Consider the following 26,572-nt stretch of genomic DNA (forward strand, 5'->3'; position numbering starts at 1 on the left):
CCACTTGGGCAGAAGCCTTTGGCATCACTATGAAGAGCATTTTGCTTAGTATCTTGATGCTGAAGGCACTTGCACTGTAACACGCTAACGTTGTGAAGCATAGGTGCAACGTCGTAAAACGGCTGCATTTATGGTTGTTGACAACACATTCTCAATTTATCAATGTCAATTGGCATCGGAGAACAACACACTAGATACCCATCTAGCGATTCTGTTTTCACAGGTGGATAGTTTAGAAAACTCAAGTACCTGGCTAGGTTTAGGAAGCGATTGTCTTTGAAATTAACGTGATGATGACTAATGGCTGAGGTGACGAACATGTAAAACATGAACGTAATAAAACAGTATTTACTCTTAGTTCACGAACAGCAGCCTCTTGGTTGAAAGTCCAGGGTTTGTTCCACCACCCTTCCCTCTAGCACTAAGTACACTCTCACACACTTTATATGTCGTCAGGTGCTCTTAGCATCAACTAATGTCACAGGAGGGGTTATAGTGGAGTTAATTGAAAGCCTGGTGCATTACATACAGTCAACAACCATCAGTAGTTGATGCTCTTGAAGTGAGACCAGACTGCCCTACAATAACTCTACTGAGTTACCGTCACGGAAGTCTTTAAATTCTAGTTCTACTTGTATCCTTAATGTTGTAGATAGAGGGAGAAAGTGAATTATGTGTACATCTTTTAAAGTGGAATGTGTTCCCTGCTGAGCATTTCAGTGTCAGACAAAATACCGTACTTCATATTCAATGTCCTGGTTTGACGATTCTCAAATAGCCCATTTTTACCACTGGGACTCTTCTAGGAACCCAGGGTCCCTTCAGGAACTCAGGAACTTAACATGTGTTCCAGCTGCACAAAATTGAGTCTAAATTTAGTCCCTGACCTTAAAAAAGTCCCTGCTCTGGACCAGTACTTCAAGAACGCCATGAAACTATCAGGTTTGATTCACTGCTCAAACATTTGAATACAGCATGTTTACACACGTAGGAAGCAAGCACTGGCTGACTCTTAAATATGTGTGTGTGTGAGGGATGATTTATTGGCTTTAACAACAACAAAATATCCAGAAAGTGTAGCGTGTTATCTTAAAGATTTATAACGTAATAATATCGAGCATGTTTTCAACAATGTGGATGGGCACGTACCCATTGAACCAAAAAACAAGCGATAGCCGCTTTTCGGGGAGCTTCCACAAAGACTAACCCTATAGCACCAAAGCTAACCCTGTAACAATAGCAAAAGGCTAACCCTGTAGCACAAAGACAAACCCTAAAGCACCAAGGTGACCCTGCAACAATAGAAAAATGCTAACCCTGTTGCACATAGGCTAACCCTGTAACAATAATGGAAAGGCTATCCCTGTAGCACAAAGGCTAAACCTAGTCATGTTAGCACAAAGGCTAATAAAGTGGCACAAAGCACACACACTGAGCCGGAGATGCACATTCCAACTGAAATGACATGACACCTATTTTGTTTGGGGTACTTAATATGATTGTGCTATGTAACAGCTATGTTTGTTCATTCTCATATCACTAAGAAAAGCTTGTGGCGAATAAACAGCAAACTCACTGATCTCCCAGCTGGAGATGTGTGAGCAGTGCCAGCCTGCTTATGTCACTTCAGCGTTGCTGTCGGCACTGCAAGTGCAAACAGAAAAAGAGCCCTTCAGGGTTTCGGGTATGTAGTTCCTGAGAGAGCTCTTCAGTGGGCAACCAACAGCTGTCAGCACTGTTGCTGTTAGCACTGTTGGCCCAGGCGACGCCATCTTGAGAGCCATTGAGAGGCAACAGAAATATTCCCAATCTCATTAGTAGCCCCGTTAACATGCTCAGAGGAGTGACTATTTGAACATTTAGAATTCTATGACAACCTTAATGAATCTACAGATGCAGCAGGGACACAACCTCCTTAGTACCAATAACTATTTGCTTGAAAAAGTACATTATCAATCGCATCCCTTGCATGACAACATTAACTTCAAATGTTCCATTCAAGCTGCTGCATCGTTGTTTTTATGATTGATCCGTCTGTAACATGTATAGTACTCAGCAGGGCTCCCCTCCAGTGGCTCAGCACAATAACCTGCTACCCACTGCCCGCTGAGCAGACAAGTGCCTAACATTAGAACACACCCTGTAGCCTCTGACTATTTTTTTCCCCCCACCAGAGAGATAAACGAGTAACATTCTCTGATTAGATTAGGAGATTAAGAGATAGATGAGCACCACACCTCCTCTGCAACGCGAACCTTTTAGACATTATCAATAAAGAGATTTAATTAATTACTGAGCCATCCTGAATTATTCTAATTGACTTGTTGGGGTCGTGTGCACCGTGTGCCACTGGGTTGGAATTTCCCAGTATCACAGTTCAGAGCTGCTTCAGTGATACGACAGTGTGAAAAAAAATGGACAGAGCTCTTGGCCTGCGTTGGTTTGCATTCAGTGATTCATTAGCCTTGTCCATCACGGCTAATATGCTAATACATTACATGTCGGCTCGTTTTAATTCTACCACGCCGCTAATGATGACACGCTTCATTTTCATCAGAACTGCAGATTATGTATAGCTGTGCAAAGAATGTGGACCGCCAGTTCCAAGGGCCTTCACTTTTGTGTGCCGAGCACTCCAGTCCCACCCCATGTCTGACACCACTGGACATGCAAGCTGAGAACGAGACGCAGTGGGAATTGATTTCCATTTAGCGACGGGCTCATTACCGCTGTGTGCAAGTAGGCTTATAAAATATTAAATTATTTTCAGTGGGAAAGAGAGAATCCCCGACTGTAATATCCGCAGCGTTGTTTTTCACCCATCATCAGCTCACCGTGCGCTCTGCATCTCCTCCCGTTCATATTGTTCTCCTCTTCCTCACCATCACCATCCTCTGAAACATCGTCAGCAACAAAAGCAGGTGAACATGACACACGCTTCTCTGGAGAATAATGTAACTGTTCCACCTCAGGGAAGCAGCAGAGTACTCTTCAAAGGGGCCTGCACCTGGATGCTGCATTATTCCGTGCAGTCAGCATTTCTGCCTCCAACCTGCTTTTTCCCCTGTGCCTCCACCGGGGACATTTCCGTTACCTCAAGGTCTTTCATCACTAGATCACCTCACTGGAACTCTCCAAATGCAGTTCCATCATGTGTACATGAAAACAAGCTGCGCTAAATGACAACATAAAGAAATGTATTTCAACATAATGACATTTAAAACTACACTGAACCTGTTTTGAGGGTGACTCAACTTTTAGGTAACGAATCACAGAAATTATGTCCAAGTTGAATCAACATAAGGGGCTGCACGATGGTGTCTGTGGATAGCTCTGAGTTTGCATGTTCTCCCAGTGTCAGCGTGGGTTCTCTCACGGTTCTCCGGCTTGTGTGTGTTTGTCTGTTTCTATATGTCAGCGCTGCCAAAGTCTGGCGACCTGTTCAGGGTGTACTCTGCCTCCGTTCAATGTCAGTCGGCTCCAGCACCATAGTGACCTTGAAGGATAGGCGGTTAAAGATAATGGCTGGATGGATAGACATAAGTCATATAACTGAAACTTATTTAAGTCAAGGCAAACAGTTTTAGAAGAAGTGTGGGAGGGGAAAGTGGATAAATGACACAGTTTAACTGTCATAGTGTGAATTAAAAGCGATTGTGAAGGGACGATAGTCAAATTATAAGATTGTGGCATCAGCATTAGTGCTTTCTAGTAACCGGTCCTTGATAATGTGTGAACAACAAATCTGTAAGGAAATCAGCAGGAGGATAACTAACAACGTTAGCAGCTAACTGCTATTGTACGGTGGTTTTATTAGTTCCATTGTGATGCGTTCAAGATCTATTCAGTTGAAATTAGTATTTGGCAAAGGTAAATTATAACGTTATCATGATGTGCTTATTATCATGATGTGTATTTTTGGGACAGAGGCGAAAAAGATAAGTCTGAAGCATTGGATACCAGCTGCTATAAGAAAACAACAACTAAAACATCTGCATTCTGCTGATCCATTCCTTGACTAAAAACCGTGATACGAACTGATCGTATCCCCGTATTTAAAAAGGGGTTACAATCAGTCCCTGCGGCGTTGGATTGATTGGTCGTGATTGATTTACACAACTATACATACCATTTCTACTGACTGATTGTAACATCACTTTCTGAACTAAACAACTACTACTGCTGTTTAAAACAATGCTCTAGTCCTGTGGATTGGTTCCTACCACGGTTCAATCGATAGCTTTCAGAAACTGCACTCGGATTTGTTTTCACCAAACCAACGAGGGTTGGCGTAAATAGGCACTTTGCACGTTTTGGTCTCAAATAATCAAAAGTATAATTGGATCGGATTGGATTGCTAACCAGATGATTAAATTGTGTAGATACATCGTCTCTACAAGACTCACATGTAACCTTCACTCCGCTTGCTCTCACTTCCTAATGTGACAACATTGGAATGGTGTGAACTGGGAAATCATTGGAAAACACAATGAAAAACATAATTATACCAGTAACAATGCAGGGAAACTCATGAAATGAGAAATATGTCCGCGAGTCTGGAAACCTGTGAGGTTTTACTGCACCTCGAGTACGTTTCAAAAGATTAACTTTAATTCAGACCCAGCTGTCTGCTGTTCTTTTTGTTAATATATCAACATGTGGTTTTTCTTTCATTATGGTGACACCATCCATCATCCTTCTTGAGATCAACATAATTCTCACTGAGCTGTAGTACAAATAAGAAAAGCTCTACGTTCTGTGTAACCACACAAATCCTTCCTGCAAATGGCTCTGCAGCTACTTTTCTATTTCAGAGCACTGGGAGGAAAAGCAGGGTCTGCAAAGTGGATGACTGGAGGCATACGAGCGCTGGTTACGTGTATTTTTTTACTTAAATTGTACCCAAGGAATGCAAAAAACACTTTCTGGAGATGGACAGGTGGTACTGACACGCTTCACAGACTCACTTTAATTGGTATCTTGTAAGCAAGCGCTACCTTTTATTTGCTTAAGTGGCTGAGAGGCGCTTAAAGGTTTCTGAGACGAGATGTGCAGTAAATAATGATCTAAAGGGATGTTTTGAATGCGGGAAAAACCTGGTAAAAAGAGGAGATAGAGTCCTTTCCGAATACCAGTAGATGAGTATGTCTTCTGGTTTTCTTTTTCCCAGACATCATTTGTGGCCGAGATGTCAAAGAAAACGCTTGAAGAGAGGGACATTTAGCGTGTCCACCCAGCTGTCATGCTCTCTACTCAATATTAGTCCCAGGTTGCCGATTGTCACCTTTCCCACTGAAGACCGAATTCTGATGTTAGTGGGAGTTTTTTGTGCAGTAAGAATGGGGCTTCAGGATGTGTTTTAAAGCTTTCTGAAATCTGGAGCTGAGTAACTGCAGTTCATTGATTCCTCTCATTCATTTCTCTCCATCGACTGCCCTAGCGCGAGCCCGATACCATCCACATGTGATTTGTATCGCTAAGCAAGTGTCGCTGACACGGTGCACATTATTGAATGTGTTAATCAAGGGCAGTCATTTCATTAGTAATATAGGACGCACATTATGTTGCAGTCCAACATGCCAGTTAACTCCGTAGTTCTCTGAAAGATTGAAGACACAAACCGTTACCTTAGTATCTACATTTCATGTCACCATGCTAAGAATGATCACTGCAGCTGTTTAAGGAGCTGCAACACTCAATAATATACTGCATTTGATTGCACCCCTCCATTTGACCATCGATTTGAATAACTCACATTCTTCAAGCTGCACTTATCTATATTTCCATAATAAAAATGGTCATGAATCAGGTGACATTGTTTAATGTGAAAGGGCTCGCTCAAAGTGATGAACTCCCAGAGATTCGTCTCCCAACCGTTATAGAGTGTATTAGTGTCTCTTTGCTCCGACAGCCAGACATCTTACTGTTGGCTCAGTCTCACCGGTCTCATCAATCTTTTCTATTCGCAGCAGGCCGCCGAATTTCAAGGCTAGATAAACTCATTGTACGCGACATGCCCAGCCGAACACTGTCTACAGACACAATTAGCACATGTTGAGAACATAGTGAAGCCAGATATGTTTCTCAGTGGTGGAACAAACCAAAACAGAGCAAAAAACAAGAGTTACAAGAGTCACACTGGGCTTGCATTCTTTGTGTCGGAGGGAAAACTAATATAAATGAATGAATGAATGGTTATGGTGCTCCTTGTCAGCCAGATATTTAAATAGGCAACTGTTTGAACAGATCAACTTCATAAGGTGATAGTACTGTCTTTAAAGTTTGGCCAAAAAGTCCTTTATTACCCCTCTAAAGGATAAGGCTGATGCCATAATAAATTTCATTTTTTGAAGACACCAAAATCAATAATATTTCAGTTTGACTGTCGTACTCAGTATCAACCTCAGTCTTATGTATTCCTTATGCAGACATACATCTTTAAATATGGCTTACAAAGATATATTATTGATTTTTAAAATAATAAATAATATCTTGATGCAGCTGAGCTCTTTAGATTTTGGCGAACAGTACTAAATCAGAAGTAATATGTGGATTTGTTAGGGATTCATACGCATTCAGTGCAATGGTATTTATGGCAGCATGTGTGGGATTGAGTCAACAAACAGCAGTATGTATGTTCGTGGCAATGCAGGAATACGTCAGCAACAGTGTGGCTCACTGATGTTTTTTTGGACAACAATGGAGATACAGCAGCTGAAATTGCAGGTACACACATCACACAGCAGTTGTTAGTTGCATCAATACATTATCGGATTTTTTCGTGGGATTTGTTGCCAGTAAGCAAAGAAAAATACCATTTAAAATGCGCCTCCATCAGCCGTCAGTCAGGCGATGATGTCAGGGGACGTGAGAGGGTTGGGGAATGAGAAACTACACTGCCCTCTTTGTCCCAAGAAGTCTATATTTAAACCCGCCATGTTTAATTCATCGTCAAGCGCCATCCTTTCACACCGGCCCTGTATCTGGGACCAGAACATCAAATGAAGTGAGGACTTAATGAAGTGAAATGTCACTGCCCTATGGCAGGGTGCTGCAGGTTATAGATTCGGATATGAATGTCACTCCATAATGCATTGGCCCCTATGGCCCAGGGGGGACGGCGGCACCGAGACCTGTGTGCAAAGTGGATCTCGACTAGGATTACACAACTGCTTTAGCCGTGGTGTCCTGTCTCATGACATTTTTTTAATATTCATTAATGAAAATGAAACATTTTCACGAATAAATATGAAACACCTTAATTTCAAAGTTCTTCTGTCTTGTATTAATTGTACTGCGACTGAGTTGAGTCAACCAATTCCAAACACAGATTTTAGATTTATTGTTGGGAAGATTTCACAGAGCATCTATGCCACTGTCTGAACGTACTGTCGGAGGTCGCATTGCGTTTCAATCTCCAAGGATTACATGATATTGCCTCATCTTAAACCCGCCCCCATTTTTTGTTTCATGAATCGGCTTTATTTGTCACACTTCTGGTAGATGGCACAGGGGGTGGAATTCCAATTTGATTTGCTTGCTTTCCTAGATGACCATAATGACTATTCCATTTCAAGCTCTGATCTGCTTCTTTTAAGGTTAAGAATGATAGTTTTTGCCTCTTAAAGGGACAGTTCACCTCAGACATATTTTTCTTCATAGTGCTACTTATCAAACCACATTTGTTTTGGTGTGAGTTGAAGAGATGTCGACAATTCATTGAGACTATATGGTACTCATACATATAATAATAATAATAATAATAATAATAATAATAATAATAATAATAATAATAATAATACATTAGTAAAACTGAAGAGCCATGTGTCTTTTCAGAAATCATCCACAGACCTTGTCGTGAGCATTCTCATGTCTTTCTTTACTCATCACCGTGCAGAAATAAGCTTGCGTCTACTCATGGACGAGAGGTTGTTTATGTTTCATAGAAGTGTGAACAAAGCTGCAGTAGGAGCAAGCTCAAATTGTGGCACCGGCACCTCCTACCGGCATTTCCCGTGGCCTCTCTCAGGTGCACTTACGAGTTGCCACCAGTTTTTGCGGCAGTTTCTACTGTTTGAGGCAGCTGCCACTACTTGCAGCTGCCTCTGTTTTGGGGAGAGATGCCAGGACGTGCTGCGGCAGCTGGCTCTGTTTGAGAGGTTCCACTGTTTTGGAGAGGTTACGTGACAGTTTATACCCTTCATGTTGCGTTATTTGACAAAATGTGACAATGCATTAAGTTCCTGGAAGGTATGAAAAGAAATAAATAAATGCTGAGTTGTGCAACCCAACCCTGTCTGGTAAAAATTACAAACGTATGTTTGTGTTATTGTTTTTGTTTTCATGCTTCCCCGCTAAGCATATGTAAGCATATTTGAATTTCTGAGCTCCGCGGTGGAAAAGAAAGATAGAAAGATTCCTTCAGTAGCGGCAAGCAAAGAGGGATGGTGTGAAGCCCGTAACGGCGCCGGTCGCGCCGGCTGCGGTCTTCTCTGAGTTGGGTTGTTTCAAAATGAATGGATGGAAAACTTGTGCAAGGATATATGTTTTAAGAGACATGAGACGTCTTTACCTGAGAGGTGCCACAGGAAATGTCTCCATGAGGTGAGGTGCCATGATTTGAGCTTGCCCTCTCTCCAAAGCTGACAAGCAAAGCTGCTGCTCAACCCCTGTGTGCTGCCTCCAGCATTCTGGGTATTAAAGTGCACTTACAGATAACACCGGTAACCACGAGGGACACCAAAATAACCAGAACGGATCTCTTTGGAGTCAAGATTTTTATTTTCCCATACGATAGTCGGCGTGCCAAGAACTGAAGTTCTCTCTTTGAATGTGTAGCTACGGGTGCTACATTGAAACACGTGAGTCTCAAAATCAATCTGAAAAGGAAGATTATTTTGCTGAATGAGCAGGCATCAGCTCATCGCTGAGGAAGATTAACACATGTTATGAAATCACAACTTTTCATGTTTATATCCTTGCTGTCCAAAAAACTAATCCAACAAAAACACAGCCGGAGGTTGCTTTTTCCCAACATATTCCTCTCTATCAAAAATGACAGCTCAAAAGGTTCCATTAATCGTCTCTGTGATGATGCATCGCAAGCAGCGCATCATGGGGCAGCAAGGAATAAAAAAGTACATTTACAGAACGAGTATGGGTTGAGAAGTTTAAGTGCTGTTGTCACGGTGGTCACGGCCATTATGGACCGTGAAGGAGAGGGCGAGTTCACAGTAGATGTCAGCGACAGAACAGTACCTGCAACTCTGAGGTCTATGCTGACAGCTCGACCAGCTTTAAAAGATATTTCTGGACTGAGTCAACCTGGCTCCTGTTTTTGCAGCTTTGGCCGACATTTCTCGCACTCACACAGTTAATTGCTGAGATCTGGGAACGTAGCGACGGCACCATAACAGAGTCAATGGGACGATCATACATGTGCTAAACAAGCCGAGGAGTGGGGTCGACTCCCCCGGGGGTTTCTTTACAAGCTGCCTGAGCATGCGACTGCTCCTCTCAACGTGTGACTTATTGAGCACTATGCTTTTCTTACTCATAGAAGCAAAAGCTGTGTGACTAGCAGGAACGTTTCAATAAACTGCCAGAACAAGACACCTCAAAGCACTGAACGGCAAAAGTATGTCAAATATTATGGAGCCAAACAGCTATTTTGCCAAACAAAGTCGATGCGGAAGTGTCTTATAAGTTGCATTCTCTCTACTGACCACCAGGGGGTGACTCCTCTGATTGTGTGCACGTCTATGAGAAAATGACATTACTTCTCTCTTGATTGATTCCTCAGTAAACATTGTACACATGAATTTATGATGTCAATTTAGTTTCAAGTCTACTTCAATACAGCACGATGTTCATTTAGTAAATGATGGTGTTGCTTTTGTCCGCAGTGATCGCCAAAATCCCAAACTTTCTTGTGGTATCTTAGTAATAACAACATATTAATCAGCTAATTATTTTAGTTTTATACTATAATATACTTTCCAAGATATACATGTACTATACTGGAGCATAACATGCCCAATTTTACTCTACTCTACATTGTGCACTAATGAATACCAGAGCCATTACTACTGTATATTTCTACATTAATAGCTGTATGGATTTCCATTTAATAGTGGAACGTCTGTCTCTTTCTCACCAAACAGCAGACACAGGCGTATTCTTTTCAAATGTGTCTGGAAAGGAAAACAGTATGGGTGTTGTTGAGACAGTTTTATTCTTCCAAAGTGTAATTTATTCCCGTCCAAATCATTTGGATGCAAACTGTATTTCACTTTCATTTGTGATGCACCTGCAATTTTGAAGCCTTCTTTCTCCTTTTTTATTATTTCATTTTTTCCTGGATGGGATTCAGAATAAAGGGAAGAAGAAATCCAGTATTTCTCTCAACCCTCAAACAAAATGACATGAAAAGATTTCAACTACAGCCTCAACTAGCCTAAGAGATAACACACCTGGAGGCACTAAGCCATTTCACAGTCAGATGGGGGGAAAAAAGCCCTTCTCGAATCTGCCATTCAACCTTACAATGACTAATTTTAGAAGTGTATGGATCCGGTGAGGAAGAACCGCGAGTACAGTACAATAAAAACTCACAGAGTGGCCATATAGCTGCTGAGACGGGTCAGAAATACCTTTTCCCTCATATTAAATTAACTCTGTGTGTGCATGGACTGTGATTGATGCTGCTCAACCCTCTGCAGGCCTGCTGCTGAGATCTGCCAGCTCTTCTTCTTCATCCAATATATCACAGTCTTCCCTCCGCAGGCAGGCGCGAGCCAATCAATACCCTTTTGTGTTAGAATCCCACCGAATGGTCTTTAACAATTACAATGGTTCGTCATCGGGGCAAACACACCCTATCTTATTATAACAGCAACGTACCGTATTTGGATCAAAACTATGTCTCATTGGAAATATGTATTTTTTTCCAATAATTTAATCGTAAAGGCCCTGCACGCCCACAGTACACCCACACAGGTTACTTCGATGATTCTAGCTCATTCGTGGGCAAACGTTTCGGCTAAAGGGCCACAATGAGTTTTAATATTTAAAAGGGCCTAGCATACGAACGTTACTCACGCCTGAAAGGGGGCGTGGCTTATCTCTGTAACTTATCTCCGTAAAAACAGTTACCGTTTCCGTCGTCCACCACCTGCATCGACGTTTGTTTATGCTTATTTGTTGCTCAGCGCTCTTTTAGGCCGTTTGTGTGTGCGCTCTCCTGCAGCAGAAGGCGTTACAACGTTCTTTACGTGCCGTGCGGTCGGAGGAAAGCCGCGGCCTACCGTGTTTTGCACCAGGAGATCGCAGCAGTCTTTATTAAAACTTATAATTAGTATAATATTATAATACTCAGCGGCCCGTAGTTCTAGTTGATTGGTTCCTCTCAGGACTGAACACGCAGTATTCCCAGCATAGCTCCCCCTCCAACATGAGGTCGAAGTGTATATAAGACAATGTCAGATAACATGCTGCATCAATATATTTGAAGTCCAAAATGAGATAAATCAACATAATTGATGAAAAGTACAAGCATAGTCCTAGCAAGCATAGCCAGTCATAAATTTTGTAATACCAGGATAATTAAGAATTGTATTTTACTCCAATGCAAAGGACTTAAACATAAAACATACATGTTTGAATCTGTAGTGATAGTGTTGAATATGCAGATTCGGCAGACTATGATTGGTTGTTGCCTTCATTTGCGTTGCAAAAGCTCTGACATTGTTCCAAAAAAAAAAAAATAATAATTACATTGCTGCATATTATTTGTGTTTTGTGTAAAAGCACTCACGACAAAAAAAAGTGTCAAGGCCTTTAGTTGCCTGTTTCCTCTCAGCTATCCATGCTGCAGTTGATCATTACGGAACAGCGGCGTGCAGAAGTGGGAGTGTTCCTCGCCTCCCAATGATAGGATTGGAGTGGCTGATTGACACAGATGCGCCTGCTTTCTGTTAGTTGGAAATCAATGGACAGGAACTACTTTTTCAGCCGTCATGCTCTCTTTCCCTCTGTCTCTCACACACATGCACACACACACACTCTCTCTCTCCAGAGACACTTTATTGCACCAGTGTTTCACACACTTTCTCTTTTTTCCAGCGTTAGCGTCATGCACCGCGACACAATGTCTACCTGACGGCAGCGTTAGGATTTTCTATTTTGGAAGCTATTTGTCCACTTTTTTTTGTGGTTGTGCTATCTCATGATGCAGATGATGAAGCTTACACGATGCACGGTAACGGCTGAGATCAAGCCTGACCTCACAGTCCATCCCGTGGTGTTGTTTTGATAACATAGACTTCGCTAAGTGGCAGCATGTTAATGGACCGCTGTTGTTCAAAAGAAGGGAATACCTTCCCTGGAAATCATCTTTCTTTCATCATATCCTCTCCCTGTGGAGTGTCTGCACTACTGGCCTCCCACGGAGACACTAGTGTTTGAAGTAACTATTATTTAATACACAGAGATATAAGACATGGTTCCGTTTGAGAAACTTTCAAAAATGTATAATCTGATCATGAGCGCAGTTCTCTCTGTCTTTATAACTGGCTAAAGTGCTGCTAGTTATGTTCTGTGTAACAGGGATCCACACTGTGTCAGATTGGCATGGCGGAATGAAACATTATGAATGGCTGAATTTATAATGCATCATGTCCACCATTTAATACTTTATAAACCTTGTTATTATATGTTGTCATGATTATGAACAATTACAGAGTTGTTTTTTTTTATAATTGACATTCCATTGGTAGTGTTGGTAATGGCTGTTTGTGTGTTTTTAGGAAATTAGGATCTAACAAGGCTCTAATAAAGGAAAATAACAAAAACATCCAATAAATATGAAAAGCTACTCCTGTATGTATTACACGTTTACATTGAGCCTATAAACAATAGTATGGGTGAGGCTTTGCCCACTTAGAGGGCCATAGCTTCTGTTAAAAATCGCACATGATGAGCAAGTGCACAGAAAGAACAATCTCTCCCTTTGAATCAGCGTCCCTCGCTCTCTGGCTGATGCTAATGGGCATATCGTGAGCCTCACAACAGCAAGCCAACAGGAGCTTCTTGAAAGATGGAGAAGAGTGTGAGAAACGGAAGGCTTAACGGAGGGCCGATCTAAAAATGAGGAAGATTTCCCCAACCACAATATTTAGTCCACGAGAGGACGAACAGACAGAGGAGGCACATTGACACGTTTATCCGTCTGTGTACTCACAGCTGTCCGGCTGCTTTCAGCTCCGGAGCTGCCGGGCAGTAGCATGCAGCCATTACCAACCTTCACGCTCTAGCAGTCCTGTGTATGTGCTACACATACTTGAATGCTAGCTAAGACCAACACACACACACATACACACACACACACACACACACACACACACACACACACACGGAGTCTTTCCTGCGCTCATGCTTTAGCGGCAGTTCCCAGCACAGCTTGGGTAGTCTCTAATGTTAATTAATGGGAGGCACTAGAGCATGCAATTCCTAATTAACCCATGAGAATGATGGTGCAAAGGCATGCAAGTGGAAAAGCAGTCTAAAAAAGAATGCAATTTGCTTTTTTTCAAGACCCTTTTTCGTCGCTAGCGATCCATATGTAGCAAAGCGCTCTGCAGATCGTTGGCGGCAGACAGCAACCTGGCTGATGTTTTCGTTCCACTGCCACCACGCTGAGCGGCGGGGGAATAGAGATTAATTGACGTAATCATGTAGCCAATTAAGGAAAATGAAAGAAAATCAAGGTGGGTTGATGGCTCAACACCAGAAGACCAACTGAGCTGAACGGCGGTGTGATCGGTCATCAGCTGAAGAAAACATGTCCGTTAAGAACCAGACCATGAGGTGGCACGACGTGATCCCACAGAAATCTGTAAAATAGCCACGACCTCTTCACAATAACAACGTGCTACGAGGTGGTGGCAACAATATATCCTGTGCACGTCGTGTTTATGTCGTGTTATGTGCGGCCCTAGCACATAAAAGATGAAATATTCTTCACACTTGCCCCAACTAGCCAATCAAATCACGCAAAAGACGGGCCAGAGACGAGCCATCCATGCTGTCAGAACGCAATTTTAACACATCATGTGCCCTGTTCCACCTAGCGCGTTGTGATTGATAGTGGTCATTTCATCAGGCTGATTTGGCATTGACATGCAATCACTGTGAAATGTACCCTTATTGAGAACACTAGTGCAGTGGCTGTTGTGGGGGGCCGTTGCTGGACAAAATGGTCGGCCCTGCAAAGCCCCCACTGCTGCAGAGAGCAATACCACTGGTTCATCCAGACTGTAGCATGCCCAAACTTGCACCAACTTCAACACCGCATGTCCTCAGATCTCCGGCAATCCACCCACCGAGTGTCCTTCAAGATACACGTAGCGCCAGACAGAGAGCCCGTGCTTTGTAGCTCCACGTGAACCCTCTCAGTCCACACACACGTAAGATACCCACCAGCATACAGCATCAGTTGGAGTGCGTCAGCGCGACCACACTCCGCCAACCTGCAGCTTGGGTCACAGCCCGTTCATCAGCAGTCTGGCTGAGAGCTTCACACCGCATGCCAAATCCCTGATTCGGAATAAAAGGTGTGCAAGGCAAACAATGATTCACCATATACTGCCCCACAGGGAGTGTAATGGGATGTGTCAGTGCCAAGGTAAGTGGCTCACCCGAGGGGAACGTCGGTGGCAGAGATCATGACGACGTCATATGCTGCATCTCGTGTGGCGATACAGATGAGCTTCAGAGAGAGCGGTTCTCATTTCCTGTGCTGCACAGGCAGGTTCAAGGGTGTACTTTCCACGAAGGGATGAGAACACATCTCCTTCACAATGCACTCAAAATAATATTTTTGGCGCCTCATGGAGTTTCATATAGTTTTAGTTTGATTTACACTGTAAGATCTTACAGTGCAGCTGCCACAATACTGATAAGAAAATGTCTGACTTGATGAAATGTTGATACAAGTGTCTGCATTGCCTTCAGTTATTAAAGCCTTATCGCACAGAAATACATGAAATGACCTTGACCTGATTACAGTGCCGGCACCATTGAAACACTGGCCATGGATTGTTTTTTGTAGAGGACATGTGTATTCCCAGGTTCAGTGTGCATTAAAATCCCCTGCAAAAGGGGGCTTCCATGCAGGAAGGAGATCGAGGCGGATGTGTCGATCAATTGCGGGACTTTCACCAGGGAAATCTGTGTGTGTGTGTGTGTGTGTGTGTGTGTGTGTGTATCACAATTTGCTGAAGACCAAAAGCCACAACGGACCCTGAAGCCCTCCCTTCTGAAACCAAAACTATGCCCTTCTTTCACTCTTTATGTTGTCAAAGTCCCGTACAGCCTCAAAAATTAATAAAAACTTAAAACAATGTTCACACATATCAAGTATTAAAACAGTTTCAATGGCACAGTCTTTGTAAAAGACCTTTTCTGCCGCAGCACGTACCAGAATGTGAAGAGAACATGCAAACACTAGAAAAACACTGAACTTGTATTCAGATGTGACAGAGAATACAAGCAGGGATGATGCACTGAGCAATGGGAGTGAGGCAGTTTACGTGTTGAATCAAAATCTATATTTTTCATTCGCTGAAACCAGCATTAGTCATCTTGTGGCATTAATTAGGTCAAAGCAGAAAAGCATGTATCATCGTCAAGGTCACTAGGCACTTGACCAACGATATGAGTCTCTTTCAGCAGGTGTCACCTTCTATTACTGCACGTACACCTTCAAGCATCATTATCCAGTCTGACATTTCACCTGTTAATAATATAGCTTGTAAAGCCATCACGTGTTAGGAGAGCCATGGCTCAGCTTGACATAAATATCTTACTTATTCTGAGGTATACATGTGAGAGGATGCGGTAAGGGAAGAATAAGTCTCCATGGTTAGAAAACCACTGAGCTTGGAAAGAAATGGAGTAAAAAAACTTGACTGGACCATCACTGTGACGTCACATATTGGTTTGTTGGATACGGGTTTGAAGTCTTGAGTTTGGCTGCCGGCATTTTGTTTTTTTGCAACAGAGGTGTCACAAGACAGTGGAGCACAACCGAACCCTGAAGAAGACATTTTGAGGCGCGTACATTGGTCTTTCATGAACTGATCACACACTGTGAAAGGGCTAAAGGTCTAGTACGAAAACACAGACAACGCCTAGAATAGACAACTAGGTGGTAGCGACCTGTCAATCACAAGCTACCCCCGCCCTCAAGCATCCCCTGCTTAATGGTCTGTTTGACTCTAAATGGACCATATTTCACTAAATGCACATAATGCTGTAATAAATAAGACTACTATAGATTGAAACATAAACGTATGTTTCTTTTGGACTTCTATACACCCAGAGGAGTCGCCGCCTGATCATACCATCAGACCATATTACCGTCTGGTAAAGCAAATATTCAATTGTCCAGACCTTTAGAATTGTTAGCAATGCAGAGCTCATCTCCTGAAGAGTCATTAAGACTGATAATGTGCGAGGGCAATACTGTATTTATTACATCTACTGCAGAAAAGGAAATCTGCCACACGAATGCACTTTATTCCCTCGAACACTTCATTTATGTAGCAGAGCTTTTCAGCAGCACCGAGTTTAATTTTCACATCATTACATGTCTTTATTTCCAGGAGATGCTCACTGCTCAGTTAAATTATACAGCCACACAGTCCAGCAGGGATTTATCAATCTGTCAGCAACAAACCTGCTTTTCAGGTAAATGAATGTGACGGAAGTGAACCAAGACAATTGACAGGCCATGCAGCTGGCTAATGGTGAGCAGTGATCAGTATGAATAGGGAAGTACGAGCACAGTGAAATACTCATGTGCACAGTTTGACTTTGTATCCTAAACTATGTTTGTTTCAACCTGGTCCTAAAATAGATGTTAAATGTAAAGATGTAAACCCTCTAAAATAACAAGATTTTTGTCTTTTTCTTTACTATTTTATCTACACTTTTATACACACACTCAGTCATTTTGATTCCTCCTTTCAGAGGATTCCTGTCATGCATGAATTATTAAATCCAAACTACAACATAAACCAAACTTAAAGTCAATAGTATTAGAGAAATGGATGGAGTAGATTAAGGATCAATGTAAACTGGAGGTACAAATGAGATGCCAGATGAATTAAAATACTCTGCTTGAAATGAAAATTTGTCTCTTATGTGTCTTTTTTTGCTACCAAAACAGTAAAATTACCCAGTCCAAAATTTAAACACGTTAAAATATGAAAGTATTCTTCACTAAAAGAATCACTCTCAGAACTGGAAGCTTCCAGTTTACACATCACATTTATTTTGCTGCATATTGGGCCGTGATTGGCTTCAAATGAGCAGTGACTACACAAATTGCCGCTGTCCCTCCAAGATGCTACACTGAGATTCAAAGTGAACGCTGTGAAACTCTCTGCAGCGGATGAATGTGAAAACAGGAATTAACTGTCGACTGTTTATATTTTTTTCTCCAGCACAGTTCGGCCAGCCGTCAGATTGTGGCTGAGAATGTGAATTAAGCTGCAGATTTTCCTCTGATCTAATCCAAAGAACTGCCATGGACAGACAGCCCGTCTACCTGGTTCTGTTTCTCATACGCATTGAAATGACCAAACAGTTTATAAAAAAAAAATGAAACGCCAATAGCTGCAGTTGAAGTTAACGTCTTTCTTTGGAGAGGGGGATAAAAAAGGTGGACGGGGCTGATTAGAACGGGAGACTGCGGGAGGTAGAGCGGGTTGTCCACTAATTGCAGCAGCGGCACTTCAATCCCCGGATCCGACTGAACCCCAAATTGCTCGTGAAGACTGAGCCATCAGTGTGTGAGTGTGTGGGAATGGATGGATTAGCAGGTGGCACCTCGTATGGCAGCCTCTAACGGAAGAATGTGTGAATGTGGACAAGTGGTGAAGCGCTTTGTGTTGAACCAGAAGACTAGAAATGTTAATTTAAGTTATGTTCACAGACGGTGTACAGTTTCACTATTATTAATTACATTAATAATACTTCTACATTAACATGTATGTTGCCTTTAATAAAAAGGCGGCAATCTATCATGTTCTATAACCTATGTTAATATGTTGGTTACGTCGTCTGTAACAACCAATAAGGACCACGTATCTCTAAAGAGTCAACTTTTCAAGAGCTCCGAAAAACAACTTTGCGATTATGCAATTTAGCTTTTTAAAATAGTTTATTCAGCTTGAGAAGTTGAATATTGAACACTTTAGTTCATCAGAAACATTCAAAATCAACACATTGTCCAAACACGCCGAAGTAAAGTATCAAGACCTTGAGCTAGAGTCTGAGTCAAGTCTCAAGACTTTAAGCTAGAGTCTGAGTCAAGTCTCAAGACTTTAAGCTAGAGTCTGAGTCAAGTCTCAAGACTTTAAGCTAGAGTCTGAGTCAAGTCTCAAGACTTTGAGCTAGAGTCCGAGTCAAGTCTCAAGACTTTAAGCTAGAGTCTGAGTCAAGTCTCAAGACTTTAAGCTAGAGTCTGAGTCAAGTCTCAAGACTTTAAGATAGAGTCCAAGTCAAGTCTTAAGTCTCCTCTGGTTGTAATTCTATGATCTGCTGCGTGCATCCGGTCTGCATAGATCACTGCATAGTTGTATCTGAGGAATTCAAAGCATGAACCTTCACTCCTTCATCTATTAGAAACTATCAGCATTAGTAAGCTATTTATTTTATGATCACTTGAAAAAAGCTATTGCAATGCGATATGAAAACCGAAACACAACTTAAGTCCAAACAAGTTCCCATCTCTGGTTTGAGATATAACGTTTTTGTAAAGTTCTCATTGTAATATTACAATATTTTCAGAAGATTCTCTGCACTCACAAGCATACAGCTTGTAATGTACATCATTTAGCTGTAGCAAGCTAGCTGTGTTAGCCCTGACTGTGTGTGTGTGTGTGTTTGTGTGTGTGTGTGTGTGTGTGTGTGTGTGTGTGTGTGTGTGTGTGTGTGTCTCCGACTGATCTTAGAACTCTCCCTCTAACTACTTTCTTCCACCAAGTTCCTCTCATTTCTTCCGTCTCTGCTCCAGACATGTATGAAGTTGAGTCATGCAGCCAAGTTGAAATATTTGATCCTGGGCTTTGCTTCAATTTAGTTCTCCGCGGGGGAATTTGTATTAAATTCCCTTTGCATGGCCTTTACATGCACTGCCTCTGAAATGAAGGGAGTAAAAGCTGTCCAACTCATTTTCACTTCCAGGTTTGGGACGTTGTGTCAGATTCCGCTTGTTGCATGCATAGTTTGTAGGTATCAAGACGCCGAGGGCCACTGAGTGAGAGCAGGTTGGTTTGTTACTCGTTCTAAGATACAACACTCAATTCACGCTCCGACTAGATTCCTTGGCTATGGAAGCAGCGGGGTAATGATTCACTGGATGTGTTATGTTTGAAGTAAATGTCTTTGTAGTACAGAGAAAGAAAAACAGTTCAAAAAAGCTAAAAATGTTACTCCACTTCCCCAACTGTCTATTGAGTGAACCATTTCTGGCTTTGAGAGCTTAAGTGAGCCAACTGGTGTGTTATTTTCTGCTGTCTGGGCCAATGTGAACACAATATGATGCCCTTCTCTCAGCAGATTGTCAATGACAGGCTGAGGGTGCCCAGCCTGCGTGGAGAGCCGCCGACAATACTGATGGAAAGAGACGTTCACGGAATCACGTGCGGCGGAGGCTGAATGTCACTTTCTCAGTCACATGCATCGGTGTGAAGAACACACACACACACACACACACACATATATGCACTCAGAACAGCTGGAGAAGACGCTGCACGTCATTTCTTGCACATGTTCCCGACATTAACCAGCTGTCTCCCTATAATCTCTGCACAGATCTTCGTCATTAACAGCCACATCAGAATGACAATGAATTTCAGAGAAATGTCAGACAACACTTGCAGTGACACTCGGTAAACAAATGCATTTTAGGTTGAGAGCAAACCTGCACATTTGTGTGAAACACAGTACGTTTTATAATTTAGCAGCATCTGTGGTGTGATTGATTTAATGGTGGATGGTCCAATCACTAGATACGCATTAACCAGTCAAGACTACAGGTAATTGGGGAGCGATAGTTGTCATCATCATCATCATCATCATCATCATTCCCGTGTTGGAGAGGTGAGGCATTTCCAAGAGACGATGTCCTGTGAAAAAGTGTCGCAATTACCGAAGAGATTGCAATGTACCTGATGGATCACAGTGCACCTCGCAGCAAATGTAATGATGCAGCCCATTTAACTAATGCCAGATTGTGAAACTTTAAATGGGCGCTCATTTAACTGAGGTATGAATGAGTCCCCAGATGTTTATACTTGTTCTGTGGTGGCTTTCATACCAGTAGTTGGTGCATTATGTGTGGACAAAGGGAAAAACATAATAGGTACTACTTGATCTTTGGAAGTGGATTGTGTGGGCTCTGCGTGTCTGGTTTTACTCAGAATTACTTTGAATTCACCTTGTGTATGATTTGTTAAAAATGTTTCAGAGTAAATCATATGAATCTCCAGCTACTGCACCCTATTTGCACTTGACTACTCATTAGATCACACAATATACCCGTTCAGATTATCTCTAATGGAGACACAGATAAAAGACTTTCAAGCCCAAACCTCCAAAGCCTCTGACTTAGGGGGGGAAAAAATCTCATTTTTGCTCCAAATCCTCGTGATCAATCTTTCCTCTCTCGCCCGTCTGTCCGTTATCTTCTCCCATTTGTCTGGGGTCTATTTTGCCCCATCCATCCGCAAACCACCATATAAAGCTGACTTTTCTGGCCGCCTCGTCGCACAACATTGGCGCTCCCTCTGTCTAGCCTGAGGTCAACTCGGGGAATGAGATGGAGCTGCAAAAGATAGTGGAGAAATGTCACCCGGGAATGAAATATTGATGGACGGGAAGGCCTCGCCTCTTGCCCTTGCCCGCGGGCGTGTAGGGAGAGGCACGCAGTCGATGGGCGACGGAGAGGAAAGCCAAAACAAACACACTAATCCTGAGGAAAGGAGCCAGACGGAGAGCAATGCGGGAACGTCGCAATCCTGTCCAGCTCCTTCCCTCGGAGGTATCGTTATCTTCTCTCTCCCCTCCCCGCCCCCCTCGGCCAACCGTAATCAGATTCTTTTGCACTTCACTTGATGTGGTTTATTTCCAGCCCAAAGCCTTCCAGGCTTAACATATGATCCCCTTCTGGCAAATAAGGGAATCAATACAATGTAAATAAGGCGAGGGAAATGAATCCCAACATCTGTATTTGCCTAACTAATGCAACGTAAGGCCCGGCTGAAACATTTCTGCCTTGTTTAAGGCTGAACTGTCGGCTCGCTGTCGCAAAGCTGGAGAGGCAGCGGAGAGATGTGTCATCCCTCGGCTGTTGTTTCCAGAACAGTCAGAACTCCTCCAGATGTCGTTCATGTCAACTCCGTGTCAAGCTGTGTTTTGTATGAAGAGCAATATGAAAAAGGGGACGGGTGATGCAGTCACTTTATCAGCCTGTCCCTCTAGCCGTTGTATAACTCAACCGTAATAACGATGATGCCACATGTGTGCTGATGTTGTCACTCGGTGAAACATGCTGATGGCAGCTTTGTCTGCCATGAGGAAACTATGAAGCCTTATTAGAACCAAATCAAAATGCCTTGCGATCAACTCTCCTCCAGGCCAAAGTGGGATGTATAAAAATACTTTGTACATTGTACAACTCATTTCCATACGTGGCTTAAGGAGTCAACCGGACTGCTCAGGATTCCAGGCGGTTACAGTGAATGTGGTGGATTACTCACCATTGATCCATTTGGCCTCCGGGTCATGGACCTTGAACTCGGGTTTGAACAAATCCTCCACGGCCAGTTTGGTGTTGCTTCCAGCTTGGTTGTCAGCTGAAAAAACAAGTTACATAAAACATTTTATGTAAGATATGGTGTTCCACATAGGCGTGATGTTCTCTACAGTTATTGAAACGTTGGTTGTATCTGGAAAGCCAATTAGTCTCCTGTGTTAGCTGACCTCGGGATTCACTTTCAACCACATTGTTTCTTTTTCTGTTTACCGGTATGAAAAAAACAAAGTTGACCCTTAATTAAAATGTACAACAATAGTCTTGGAAAGCATCCTTGGTAAACCCATGTGTTAAACATATTTCTTCTCCTGTTTAAAACTGAAGTCAGGCTTCTCTAATTAAGTCCAACAGCGACTTGTTTTTTTGTTATTATAGACAACCTGGAACCTACACCTGAACCTGTATTAACACCTGCCTGCTCGACTGCACTTCTTCCTGTTTACCTGTATTACATCAACCACCTCTGCTTGTTAACTCATACATCTTTCCTTCTGCAAGAAAACACTGAACTGTTCCTATGTGCTCTGTTCAATAGCATTCAGGTTCTTTCCCTTGTTGTCTCGCTCACCAGCTTGGAACGTAAAGCTTCATTAATCAATATCGTTATTGCGGCAATGAATCAAATAATGTGACAGGGGTCCCTTATAATGACACACACGCAGAGAAACATCACACAACACGGCAGTTTTGTAATCAAGCAGACAGCGGTTTTCATCAAATAAGATCATTGTGTATACCCACTGCACGCAACCTGCCACACAAATTTAACAGCTAACATCTTCCATTAAACATTTGTTGGAGACCGAAGCTGAGCACAAAAGAACATGAATAGCGGACTTGCATTGGAAACATATTTAAATAAGTGGCCAACATCTGATGGATGTAGCGTTAAGGTTTAGGTTGAATGGATATAAATATCTGTTTACCCCTGCAATCTGCCCAAAACAAACATTTAAAACAACTATTTTCAGTGACAAAACTGTTTTCAAGTTCAGTAAATTGTTCCCATTTGTTTGGCAGATAGATGTGTTGAGTGTCCTTTTAATTCAGATTTGCCTCAAACACAAATAAATAAAAGGAAATGAAAAAGATGCACATAGAAAAATATTCTTTTCAGAGAATGGCATTTCACATGTTTACTAATAAGACCATTACTGGGATAGAAATACCTTAAGTTATTCAACTGGAAATGTTTCATTTTTAATTATGAAATGTTATTTCTTTTGCAGGAAGAGAACGTGCCAATTGAAAGCTCCTCCTGAATAGGACAGCTGCCGATTGTGAGCAGAATAGCAGGGCCAAGTCCTTTTGAATGTCAGCCACATTGGCTTTCCTTGATAACTCCGCACAGCATGTTTGTTTATGGAAGCAATGGAAGTCTAACCAAGCGTGGAACACACCAGGGGAGAGTGCACTGCATGGGCAGTGGATTGTGATGGTGTTTCATCTGTGGAACATTGGGGCTTTTCTTTCATAATTGTGGAAGCAGGTATACAGTGTATATTAATGGAGTCATAGATGAATAATGAGGATTATACTGCTGTGTGATATAGAAAGGTTTTTGAGTAGTGAGGGTACATGTAGTACCACGAGGCGGCAACCTCCATGTCTGAAAACTAAAGCCAACGCAGAAGTGCCTTGAACTTGAAAGTTAGTAATTATAACATTTTTGTCACAATGTTTTAGTCAGATTTCACTTTTCAGAACTGGAGGTTGCTGCCTGGTTGTAGTCAGCTCCATCCTCTCGTGTTCCTTCTGGTTGCAAAATACAGTATGACAATGATTTAAAATAAAGATGCCAACAGTCAAAATGCTGAACTTTAGGCTTCAAAACTGTAGTCCGAAAACCAATAGATGATGTCACTGCAACTACACAAAGCTTTTTTCATACTCTATAGGCATATTAGTGGGCACTGGCTTTTTTTAATGCTATTTTGGGGCAGAACATATCACTTACATATGACATATGATTGCTTTTTCAAGTCAATATGGTTAACAAGTTAGAAAACTGTACACATCCCACAGACAGACCAACATTCATTTGGTGTTGTGTTTCTGGAATCTGACAAATGTAGGTCCAATGTTTATTCTCCTTTTGTTTCGTTTGATGCTGGTTAGGTAGAAACGAAAAAACGACTCGTCGTCACTACCGGAGGAAGGCTGCTTTGTCGAGAGTGAAGCGAGCCGAAGGTACGTTCGATGGACGGACCTTCTCTAAGCAGTCCGGTCCCGGTCATCAAGATCCTGGTGGACTGCCCCAACTCCCTACCAGATCAGATGCAGCCGTCACACAGGTGAGACCCAGTGACCACTCGCCGGCTGTGACCTCCGGTGCTATAGTTTTCCGAGCTGCCACAGCCACCAACTAACACTGATGGTGGAGGCGTGTGTCGTTTTCTCGTTTCTACCACTTTGGATTGAATCCATGGAACAAACCATCATAACGCGTGTAAACTTTAATCCAACGACACAAATGAAAATTGTAACCAGTCAATATTCTCAGAGTTTCAGCAGTTTACTTGGATTTTGCATATCCTTTTGATCATAAAAATGCTTTAGTGTAACGTTGCATCCTATTTCTCTAAAGTATGTGGCTAGGAATGACGTAGACCACCTTTAAAGGAATCATTAATAGAACAGCTGGTTATTAGATATTTTTTGCATGGTATGACATTGCGTGTTATGTCTTATGAACCTTTGGGGTGGAAAGGTTTTGCAAGGGGCAGCAACTACGGCCTCTGGATCATGTAAAACACATCAAACCTCTATTCTTGAACCAGAGCAAATCACAGCAACGACATGGCACAATCACGGCTGACTGTCACCTGGTGTGAGGACGATGACGGACATGGTGATTAGGGAGCAGACCACCAAGATGACCAGCAGAGCGATGGCAATCCCTTTCCAGTTCCTCTGAGGAGGACTCCCCCCTCCCAGGTCCTGCAGAATGAGAAAAATAGAGGTGAGAGTGGAATAGCCAATACAACGACTTGAGTACAAATTAGTCTTTTTAACATTGCTGAAGTTAACAGGTTAGAGGTTATCCAACATGAAATTGACAATGAAATGTAAAAAGTCAGATATTTGCTCACAAGTGAATATGAACATTAAACCACTGAGAGGCTCGGCAACACACGACCATCCCAATGGTCACATATTGCACACAATTGCAGCATACAGTGGTGTTGCCCACCATTTATATTAACAAGGGTCACATTGAGGCATTGAATTTTCAATTATATCCCCTGCATGGTGAAGGAGAAGGAATAACTATGAAGGGCTTTGCATGAACCACACTGTAAGCCGGAAATATGAAACTCGCTCTATCGCTGCTGGAGTGCTGAGTATTTGCATGGTTCTATCATTGCTCGGCCCACCTATTCTTTGAGTCTGACATTCTGACCGGCAGAAAACACATACTTTCTGCTGGGGCAACGAGTCACACTTTCTGAGTTTGGCAGGTCAGGGATACATCAGCCATTTGCATTCAATGGCTCAAACTGACTGCCGAAAGACTTGGTTGGTAAACTTTAGGAGCAACGGAAGTCAAGAAGCTGCCTGGCAATGATGCGGATATACAATCGGCAGCTACTGTTACCGCATTTTCACAAGCGCCATGGAGAACTATGATGGCCTTTAAGTTATATAAAAATGAGAAAAGGTTCTTGATTGCCCTTATTTTGTACGTTCTGGGCTACTGTGGAAACGCGCCAATACAACATTGCGGACTCTGTGTATGTAATACCTAACCTATTTGAAAAAAAATATGAGGCAGGTAATCATATGAACTATTCGTCAATCAAACTCTTGATTAAGCGAGTCAGGAGGAGAGCAAAAAAACATCTTTTTCATAAAGAAAAGCCATCCGTGCCATTCTTTGGTCTTCTTTCAATAAGAAACAGTTTCCAGCTCTCATAGAGCTGATGCTGTTGTGACCCTCAGACAGATTATATTTGGCAGGTGAGGAATACATCATCCATTTGCATTCAAGCACTCCATCTGTCAAACTGGCTGCAGAAAGATTTGGCTCAAGCAATCTGAGTGACCGCAAAGTACACTGAGTGTGATATTATCTACAGTGAAATAGCTATCCAGGAGAGTTTGTGAAAGCTTTCGCCTGCAACTCCATCTCTGAGTCCTGGTATTAGAGGGTCTTAAACGGGGTCTTCCACCACATCTGCTGCCTCTGATAAGATGCATTAAGCCTCCCTTATGAATTTCTCCTCACAGCAGCTCCTCCTGCACTCAATTACCCACAGAACCCTGAGGGTGAAATACAGTGTTCACTGACCACCAACCCACTATTGCATCTTGATTGGTTGGAGGGGAGGCAGAAAACTAAATGATTGCCAATTAGAGCTGGGTTTCCGCATCCGTCCTTCACTTTCTCTAAAATCCATTTTCTTAGTACTTGGGGGTTTAAAAGCATTGTAGCTCACGTTTTTCATTCAGACCACGGACATGTCTCATATTGACTAATGAGGCAAGTATGAGTGAAGTACATGCAGTTGTTATTTTCTCATAGACCATATAGAAACAGAACTTTAGCAGTTTGATGCTAATTCTCTACAAACTTGCTCGTACAGGGTATCATTTTGACATGAAGCAGAAGAGTACATTGAATTTTACGGCTAGCATAATCGCAGACACACAGTACATGGATGCAGCGTTAGGTTATCCACAGCCCCC

General features: G+C 42.4%; 1 protein-coding gene across 2 annotated transcripts in view; it reads right to left on the reverse strand.

Annotated features, from left to right (window-relative positions):
* Window positions 1–26,572, reverse strand: part of LOC137783345 (inactive dipeptidyl peptidase 10-like) — a 178,335-nt gene that overhangs the window by 50,531 nt on the left and 101,232 nt on the right. For both annotated transcript variants that reach the window (XM_068573213.1, XM_068573216.1), the window contains exons 2-3: window positions 24,709–24,823; window positions 21,828–21,923 (exon numbers count right to left, since the gene is read on the reverse strand). In XM_068573213.1, the coding sequence (XP_068429314.1) occupies window positions 21,828–21,923; window positions 24,709–24,823 (211 nt within the window). The remainder of the gene's footprint in view (window positions 1–21,827; window positions 21,924–24,708; window positions 24,824–26,572) is intronic.

The sequence above is a fragment of the Clinocottus analis genome, unplaced genomic scaffold (assembly GCF_023055335.1).
Source record: "Clinocottus analis isolate CAN_PGR_092001 unplaced genomic scaffold, fCliAna1.0.p SCAF_12, whole genome shotgun sequence".
NCBI classification, from domain to species: Eukaryota; Metazoa; Chordata; class Actinopteri; order Perciformes; family Cottidae; genus Clinocottus; species Clinocottus analis.